At 40.3% G+C, this 10000-nt stretch overlaps 1 protein-coding gene across 1 annotated transcript in view; it reads left to right on the top strand.

Annotated features, from left to right (window-relative positions):
* Window positions 1-10000, top strand: part of sorbs2a (sorbin and SH3 domain containing 2a) — a 40218-nt gene that overhangs the window by 9823 nt on the left and 20395 nt on the right. The window contains exons 2-11 of the mRNA XM_060864652.1: window positions 1280-1335; window positions 1769-1795; window positions 2170-2291; window positions 3030-3584; window positions 4657-4944; window positions 5444-5564; window positions 7264-7439; window positions 7928-7994; window positions 8232-8282; window positions 9878-10000. The exon at window positions 9878-10000 is cut by the window's right edge and continues 76 nt beyond it. Of these exons, the coding sequence (XP_060720635.1) occupies window positions 1326-1335; window positions 1769-1795; window positions 2170-2291; window positions 3030-3584; window positions 4657-4944; window positions 5444-5564; window positions 7264-7439; window positions 7928-7994; window positions 8232-8282; window positions 9878-10000 (1540 nt within the window). The 5' untranslated portion in view covers window positions 1280-1325. The remainder of the gene's footprint in view (window positions 1-1279; window positions 1336-1768; window positions 1796-2169; window positions 2292-3029; window positions 3585-4656; window positions 4945-5443; window positions 5565-7263; window positions 7440-7927; window positions 7995-8231; window positions 8283-9877) is intronic.

Below are 10000 nucleotides of genomic sequence, written 5' to 3' on the forward strand. Positions count from 1 at the left end.
TTTCTAAATCTTTAGAATTATTATAATATTTAAATTGTTATTAAGAAATATAATATTTATATTGTTTTTTTAATATTTTGAGATATACATGTTCATGTTTTTTGAAATATTCAAATTTATTATAATTTTGTTATTACTGAACACAAGATTGAGATTTTTTTTTTTTTAAACATTTTGGATATTTTTTTCATGTTGCACCATTTAGCTTTCCATTTTTCTGCTTCATCTTCCTACAGAAACATGAAACCTTCCCTTTCAATTCACATCTGTAAGAAATCCAACAATATTCAATAATTTATTAACCCGAACACAAGCCTTCCTTGTGGGGTCTAATGCAGTCGTGCCTAAATTATTTATCTGCTTTCATCGAGCTTTCCAGTGAACTTGCACACAAATCATATGGGTTTGTAGGATTAGTGGCTCAGAGAGTTTATTAATATGTGTTTTGATCACTCTGAGTGTCTATGAGCGCATGATGAGACTGTGATGTTATTTAATATACATGTACCAGAAGCATGCTGTATATTTCTGACTGCAGAATGAATGGTGTCATCCACCACCGTTTACACACCTCAAGCTTGTGTCATAATGACACCACTCTCTATTTCCAACCTGTCTGTCTGTCTGTCTGTCTGTCTGTCTGTCTGTCTGTCTGGGATCTCTGTTTCAGTTCAACACCAGTGTCCCATCCTGTGAATCCCATTTTAACCAAAGGTTCAGTGGAGCACCACTTGATGTATAAATTATTAGATAAAAATAGATTTTCAGAGGGAGCACGTACACATTTTAGGTGACTTTACCAGAGCTTTAGTGTGTGGAGAACTTGCTATAGAGCTGTGATGATATTACGTCGATATACACCGTATATTCAAACATCATCATAAACATTGCAAGAAGAAGCGTCATTATTCTTGTCACGTCTTAGTGCTTTAAGAAATCTTTTATTACTCACCGTTATCTGAGTGGACGTTAAAAATTATTTCCCCCGTCTTTTTATTTTAATTAACTCTCATCGTTTATATTATAGCTACAGCTAATCTTTTGAAACATTTATGCAACATTTTCTCACAAATATTTATAGCAACTATAAACCAAAAATCATAAAGTCCTCTGTCCTGAAGCTGTTGCTAAAGTTTAAAATGACACCATTTACCTTGTGACTGTAACTGGAGACTCCTTCCATAACAACCTGTGTAATTATTTATATCTAAGTTCCCACCGTTTTTGCGGCATGTCTTGCTGTTTTCACTCACAGCGATCTCCTATGTGTGTGTTACAGGAAAGTGATTTGTTATTCCCAGAAGTGCTAAGCAGAAAACCCCATCATGAACACAGGTATGAGTGAATGCATCTAATCAAAGATGTACGGCTTCTGAAATTAGCCTAAGGCTAATGTAGCTAACAATAAATGGAAATCTATCTCACCCAAAATCATGTGTGTAAATATTTTCCTTGATCTTGTGTAATGTTCTGTGTAAGGTGTGTGAACATGTAGCGCGGTTTAATTTTGTTGTCGTTTGCTGTTGTTCGCTTCTCTGAGGAGTTTAGCCGAGTCAGCGTGTTCTTCCAAACCCGCTAGAGCTCTGTGAGTGATTCGGATGATTTGTGCTGTTTTTAAAAGAGCTAAATGCTAAGGCTCAACATTTACCACCCCTCTGAGGGCATTTCATGTAACCAAAAGAGAAAGAAAGAAAGAAAGAAAGAAAGAAAGAAAGAAAGAAAATACAGCTTTGCTTTTAATCCATTTTTGGCTGCTGTGTGTCTCCAGGTAGAGGACGTCATTCATCAGACTCAGGTAAGTGTGAACATTCTTGCGCATTTGTACAATTCTGTGTGTGTGTGTTTGTGTGTGTGTGTATGTGTGTTTGTTTGTGTGCTGTATACGATTTCATGTGATAATATAGGAATATGACAGTATATCTGAGGACCTGAGGCAAATATATAGCTGGGCTAAATAGTGGTGTATAGTAAGAGTGTGAGTGTGTGTGTGTGTGTGTGTGTTTGTGTGTGTGTGTATGTGTGTTTGTTTGTGTGATGTATACGATTTCATGTGATAATATGGGAATATGACAGTATATCTGAGGACCTGAGGCAAATATATAACTGGGCCAAATAGTGGTGTATAGTAACTGTGTGTGTGTGTGTGTGTGTGTGTGTGTGTATTTGTAGATGCCTGGCAGTCTCGCAGTGTGGCAGATGGATTAAGGAATGGTGATGCGAGCTCAACTCTGACAGCTAAAGGTTACCGGAGTGTTTGTCCCACCATGCAGGACAAGAGCAGTCCCTTCCCGGTAAATACCTCAAACACACTTCACTCTCAACTCTAGAAAAAAACTGCTTTCCAGGTATGTCATGTTATAAATAAATCACAAAGTCTAAACTCCTCTGACCTGAAAAACCTGCTGGAAAACATTAAATTACACTTCTGACTGGTACGAAGTGCTGACACTGGAGACTCCTTCCATAAACGTTACATAAATATCTTCAAACTTCACCATATCTACAGTCATAGCACTGCTGAAAGCAGGTCAGGTTTGAGATGAAACGGTTGGATTTTTGTTCTCATCAGGACTAAAAAGAAAAAAATGTATAGTCTTCGTGATGGAATTAAGCTTGGACAAAACTTATATACTGTATATTCAAATACTTGTACAGTATATACTGTATATTAATATATCAAACAATCACAATTATTCCATATAGACTAGTTTATCTACTGTGCTGTAGCACACTTTTCTTCTGTGTATCATTTAATATCTTTTATATTCACACCATGTTATAAAAACTCTAAACTTTCTGTGTGGTGGGTATTTAACTTTAAAGCAGCAGGATAGGATTTTTCACAGGCTATAAAAGTCATCTTGTTTTTATTCTCAGGCCATGGATTTAATGACCTTATCATTTTTTCAGGAGGAATATTCTCGCTTCATCATTTCTTATTAAGATCCGCTCATATTGCCGCTTTGACTTTCTCTCCAGTTTTAACGTTGTACTTTATTGTCTGATTGGCTCCCCTGTGTGTCAATCAGGTCCCGCTCCCGCCCCCTCGGAGAGAGAGCTGTCACATGACACCTAACCCTCCGCCTTATAGCTCCATTATTCCTTCCGGTTCTTACACCCTCAAATCCAGCTCCTCCTCCCACTCATTTTCTGAGACTACTTGCAATACTACCACCAGCTCAGATGTCACCCCGGAGGCTAACGCTAATGCTAATAGCTTTATTAGCCAGATCCTGGAGCGCAAGGTGTCATCTCTCAAACTTGCTAATGAAGGATCCAATGCTGCTACAGCTACAACTAGTGCAGATGTAACCAACAATACTAACATAAATCAATCTTGGGCTAATACTAACATGGCAATGGTCATGAACTCTGGTTCACCTGATAGTCCACCATCCCCACCACCACGTACACACTCCAAATTCCCTCCTACAACACACACAGCCTCTCTCTCCATTCAGGTATCTCCTAAAGGTTTAAAATATCATCCTGAATCTGGACTCCAATCAGGATCTGGATCTGAAAGGCAGGATCCTGCTGAGCCCAGCCCCAAAGTGCCACCCAGACCAGCGCTCAATGTGGCGGTATTGCATTTATTTGGCTTCAGATTTTCACTTTTTACTTGATTTGTCTTTTTTTTCTAATCCACAGATTTTTTTTTCCAGTCACACTTTCTCTCCAGGAATAGTTCATGTCAGAATGATAGAAGACTCTAACAAATACGTCTAAGACAGGGGCGGTTCTAGAGGCGGGGCAACAGGGGCCCTGGCCCCTGCTGAAATCTGATTGGCCCCTGATTGGCCTCCGTTCCATTAATCGTTGACAAGAAGAGCAACCGGAGAATTTTTAACAACGATCACAGATGCAATTGAACCCCCAAACAATTGGTGGCACTCGAGCGTTTGAAAAAGGAATGTTGCCGAAATGTATTTGCACCGTACTGAATAAATTATTTTGTGTGCTTGAATGTACCCTGTACTTGGCCCCTGAATGTAACATGTGGCCCCTTAATGGCCCCTGTTACAGAAAAATCCTAGAACCGCCACTGGTCTAAGACGACTCTTCGAAAAAAGGTTCCATCTTCCACGCTATATAGTTTTATAAATATTAACTCAAAAGGGACGGAACATCCCACAATAAAGTGCTCTGCAGGTTCTGTCTCGGGTCAAATTCCATTTATTTCTATGAACCTTTGAAGGTTATATGTAGAGCCTTACAACAGAGGATTCCCCTTCAGGAGGTTAATAGTAGAGCCTTGTACCAATAAACCTTGAGTATCATTTCTAAGTGTATATTTGTTCTTGAATCCTTACTTAAAACTTTCAAATCCTTTATCAGATTTCTCACTTGGGCGATCTGGGGTGTATCATGAAAGGTCCTCATTTTTTTCCATTCAGAAAAGAACACTTTTGGAAAATCTAGAAAACATCTAAAAAGATCTTGAGGATGCCTTTTTTCTTGGAGTATCTTTGTTCTCGAATTCTCAGTAAAAAACTCTTTTCAAATTCTTTTTTCCTCCCACAGCTGATCCCCCTGTTCAGGTTGCTAACATGGTACAACTTATCTTTAGCACACAGTATTTCACATCCTGCTCGCTGGCATGTTTGCGCTAATCTTTTCTCCATCCCTCCTTTCATCCAACCAACCCTCCGTTAGCGTGACGTATCCCCACCAAGAGGTACCACCGACTTTCGTTCCGGGGCATCCGACAGCCGCGCAAGTCAGGACTCGCCTGACTTCCTGTCTGGGCCGAATGCTTCGTCACGATCTCTTTCAGCCCTGAGCCACTATTCATCATCAACAGCCGTCCTCGAAGAACTACAGATCTGTGCTGTGGACTCACGCGAGGCCACGCCCACCCCTTCCCCCACACTCAGCCATGCTTCTGTTCCCCCTGATGATGTCCCTGCACCCACTGCCTCAGCAACGGCTGCTGATACTAACGTAACTATCACGCAGCCATGCCACGCCCCTTCACTTAAAACTCACATCTGTTTGCTGTGTCTTGTTGGGTAAATTGTTGTAAAATCTTTTTGTCTCCATCCCTAGCCTTGTTAGCATGCATACTAAATGTTGCTGTAAATGCAGATGGTCTGGGATACATCTGTGGAACTTGTGTTGTATGTATTTTCTATAGTGATATTGTGAGGTTATTGTGTGTTTGTGTAAAATATGTATTTGTTACGTTTTCTGAAATGACATCTAACCACGTAGCTAACCACGTGTCTAGTGTCGATTTTTTTTTAACTAAGACTTGACCTGTCGTTGTTGAAATTTTTCAACAATTTTTTTTCTGTGTACGTCCCCATCACACTTAATTCGCATCTGTAACATCGTGGTATGTTGCTTCCTGCTACACTAACACTGTAGTCCTGGACCACTTACCAAACAGTACATCGTGATATATAGAAGTCAGATTCTTATAGATTGGTTGTGTTCACAGGGTCAGATGGCAGTAAATGGAAGTGTGCACTCTCAGAGGCCATTCTCTCCTCCAGCACAACGTCCTCCTCCACCAGTCTTTAGTCCCGGACTCGAGCAATTCCATCAAACAAGACACTCGGGTGAGCGTCTGATGTTCACCCTGTTCCAACTGGATCTATGGTGTAGGACTTCTTTGTTGTCTTGAAAAAAAATATTAGTAGTACTGTATTAGTTGGTACTTTATTAACAGCTATGGTGATCTAGTTAGCTAGCGTTAGCTAGGTTTTAGGCTTTAGGTGGTTTTGTGCACTGCAACATTAAGAAACTACCATGTTGGGAACTACAGTAGTAGACCTTTAAAATGATTTCTCTAAAATGACTCACAAGTGGCCAAGAGTGATGGTGTTTGCCATCTGTGGCTGGGAGCCAATGGAGCAAAACTGGGTGTGGTCTCTGGGTGTGATGGACAGCAGACTCTCTCCTCTGTAATTCACAGTTATTGGCTAGTGCACATCTATTGGCTTATGCTTTCAAGGTTTGTGATTTCATGGGGTATTTTGATGAATTTGCACGTATACAAGTTAGCCACTACCACAGTTCCACAGGTTGTTTCATTTTCCTTTTACAGTAACATGAATACAGGTTTTATACTGTATGATTTTTTTTTCTTACATACATTAAATAGACTTTAAATGGACCAGCTATGCAATGTTCTGGTTATCCTGTATCTTGTGTTCATTCTTTAATTCCTACCATTGTTTGGATTCCATCGCATTCACCTTGCTGTTGATTTTTGAAGTAAATTTAAACGATTGTTCCTCTAGACACGATATTACATTGCAGCATATGAACGATCGGTGAAATTACCATGGCTAAATCTACTTAGCTAGAATTTTTCCCATTCATTGTAAAGTGGGCATGGCTAAGCTACGGTGAAGCTTGCATATAATTCGATCTTACCAATTTGCCCCACCCAGAAAGATTCCTAAATCTAAACTTTTCCATTTCTCATCAAGTCTAATATTAAACATACTGAAATAAAATCTTTACCAATTAATAAGTAATTAATAAGCAGTTAAAAAGTCATAAATGAAAAGGAAACACCTCTGGATCAGTTAGCATGTCGTTTGCTTTTTAGCCATAAACTCCTATGTGATGATCGATTTAAAAGGTCATTTTAGTTCATATCTTATCGATTGAGCTCTGGATTTGCAGTGTGCATATAATGGGAGTGTGATGTACTCGGTTCATTAGCAACGGCGCCGTTGGCAGCGGTCCCCTGTCCAGCTCTCGCATTTTCAGCCATTAAACTAGACTAGACCAATCGATATCTGAGTAGAATGGAGACGGACTGGGAGCCACCACTCAGGCACTGGGGAAAGTTTCACTACGGATGTTGATGGTGCAGATTTTAGCTGAGAAGCTAATAGCTGGTTAATGCTCTGTCGTGTAGTTTATGCTGTAGTCAGGATTTCTGCTCAACTGGAATCAGTCTCATTTCGGAGCTTTCTCTGTTTGTCCTGCTCTCCTATTACATCATTTTGCTCTGTCTATCTCTCTCTTGCTGTCAGTCTGTCACCTGTACGTTTCTGTCTGTCAGAATATTTGTCTCTGTTTGTCTGTCTCTGTCTGTCTCTCCTACTCTATCTGTCTCTTTGCCTATCTATCTATCTATCTATCTATCTATCTATCTATCTATCTATCTATCTATCTATCTATCTATCTATCTATCTATCTAGCATGTTTTATTCATAATAGTCTCTAGCGCTGTATATTTTCTGTGTAACACTTTCTTCCTGTCTGTTTCTCTGTCTGTCTGTGTGTGTGTCTGTCTGTTAGAAGGTTCAGCGTCAGTACAGAGGGAGTCTGTGTCGGTGGGTGAGATGTCGTTCAGAAGCATGACTCCTGTGGCTCGTTTCTCAGAGGAGGAAAAGAAAGTTTCTGTGATCAAGGCACCTCATTACGAGGGCATTGGGCCTGTGGACGAGTCGGGCCTTCCACTCGCTATCCGAACGGTGAGTGTTATTGAAACCACCTCTGACTCTCACCATTATAATTACCCTTTGGGCACATGGGGGGTAGGTGGAGGGCATGGTGGAGGGGTTTGTCAGAGTGGATGTCAGATTAGGTATCAGGGTGGGGAACGGTGTCAGCGTTAGGCATCAGGGTGCACCAATGTCCCTAAAATCCAGAAATTTTATTTCACATTAATTTGTCCTGAGTTATGTGTGTGTGTGTGTGTGTATGTGTGTATGTGTGTGAGACAGAGATAGAGAGAGTCCCAGTCCCCGAAAGCACCATATTGACTTGCTGATATCATCATAAATTCTCATCACATTACTGTTTACTACAGCAAAGACACACACACACACACACACACAAAACTGGCATTCATATTCATGGGGATTTGATATTCCTCGGTTAGAAATAGAAATATTATTAACTGTGTGTGTGTGTGTGTGTGTGTGTGTGTGTGTGTGTGTGTCTGTGTGCATCTCCACAGACTGTAGACAGGCCTAAGGACTGGTACAAGACCATGTTTAAGCAAATCCATATGGTGCATAAACCAGGTGAGTTCTTTAAAACAGCACGTGTGTGTGTGTGTGTGTGTGTGTGTGTGTGTGTGTGTGTGTGTGTGTGTGTGTGTGTGTGTGTGTGTGTGCATTGTCGAGTGCAGCACTACAGAATTGATCACTGTCGATTCATTTATTCACACAGAAACCATCACTAAAGATTTCATCTAAAAGAAAAATTCAATCTTTATTTGATTTCATTTGAATAAAGATTTGATATGATGCTCTTCACAGACGATGACTATGCAGACACATACGGTGCTACCTACGCTGTTGTGAATAATGGTGGGTGCTGAGAAAATCACTCTTTTTCATTTTCTTTGTTTTTAAAAGATAATTAAATGAGAAGTAATGTATATATATACATACACTACCAGTCAAAAGTTTTTGGGCACGCCATGTTTTTCATATATATTACAAAGTTATGCAAATATTGTACAGAAAAATATTTTACTACACAACAAAACATTTTTAATCTGCTATTTAAAATGAAATAAAATGAACAGCAAAATTGTTGAACTTTTCCAATGATGGCCTACATTTTGTTCGTAAATGACTGCAGTACTTACTGTATGTATCTATGTACAGTGTATAATGCGATAAAAGTCAAGTGTCTCAGTCACAGTTGACTGGCTGCGCTGTCCAGTTGAATTGAATTAGGGCTCAATCAGTGGGTCTGTTTTTACCCCAGGTTAGGGTCATCTTTGCATGTTTTTATACCATTCAGTGGCAACCATGGGAGGCAAACATGAACTAACAAGAGAGAGTAGGCAAGCTAGTGTTACTTGGAAGAGTGAAGGCATTTCCTGCAAAAAAAAATTCCCCAGAAACTCAAAATACCAGTGAGTACTGTATCGTGCAGAAACAGGGAAGAATGTTGACTGGAAAAGAACTGGAAGATCTCGATCAACAACAAAATCAGTGGAGACGTTTATAAGAGTTTACAGCCAATAACAGAAAGCTAAATGCACCAGAATTCAAGACACTGCCTAATGCACCTAAAGCTGTGCCAGTGTCAACATCTTGAAGCTGGCTTGAAGCTGGCTTAAAGGGGCGTGTATCTGCCTAGAAACCCCTGCTGAGACCACAGAACAAGGTCAAAGGAACAGATGTCTTGTGGTCTGATGAATCAAAGTGTAATATTTTTGGTTCTAAACGAAGATTTTATGTGCGTCGTAGAACTGGTGAAAAGATGATACTAGGCTGTGTAGCACCGACTGTCAAGCACGGAGGCGGACGTGTTCTAGTATGCGACTGTTTTGTGGGCCCTAGAGTCGGTGACCTATACAGGGTGACTGGAATTCTCAACAAAGAGGGTTACCGTAGTATTCTCCAGAGATACCCATGTCATACCATCTGGGTTGAGACTAACTGGACAGTCCTTCATACTACAACAGGACAATGATCACAAACACACATCTAAGCTAAACAAGAAGGAAAGTTGAATAATGATCACATGGACCCCACAGTCACCCGACCTTAACCCTATCGAGTTAGTATGGGACGAACTTGACAGAAAGGTTAAGACCAGACAACCAGCCAACGCTAATCATCTGTAGACACTTGTTCAACAGTTCTGGAGTGAACTTTCAGAACAATATTTAGAATCCCTACTTGATAGAAGGCGTAGAATTTGTTCGGCAGTTATAGCTGCAAAAGGCGGGTTCTTGTTAGACGAAATATGTATTTTTGTTCTTTAACTTTTATTAACATTAAAAAAACCTAAATGTGATTATTTAATCTAGAAAGTTCTCTAAAGTTAGCTTTCTAATAACGTTTAAATGTTGACAGTATTAGCTTCTGTTAGCTGAGGTTCAGTCGTTTGTTTGTTTGTTTGTTTGTTTGTTTGTGTTTTGACTGGTGATCTTCTGGTCCCTCAGAGAACTTCGACCCCGTCCATGCCCATCCTCCACCTCGGACCCACACGTACCGACCTCTGTCCCGAAACTCTACCGAGCCCAGCAAAGCTCCACCCCCTCGAGAGTTGAGCCCCGTCCCACCCC

This window comes from Tachysurus vachellii, chromosome 2 (assembly GCF_030014155.1).
Source record: "Tachysurus vachellii isolate PV-2020 chromosome 2, HZAU_Pvac_v1, whole genome shotgun sequence".
Classification (NCBI taxonomy): Eukaryota; Metazoa; Chordata; class Actinopteri; order Siluriformes; family Bagridae; genus Tachysurus; species Tachysurus vachellii.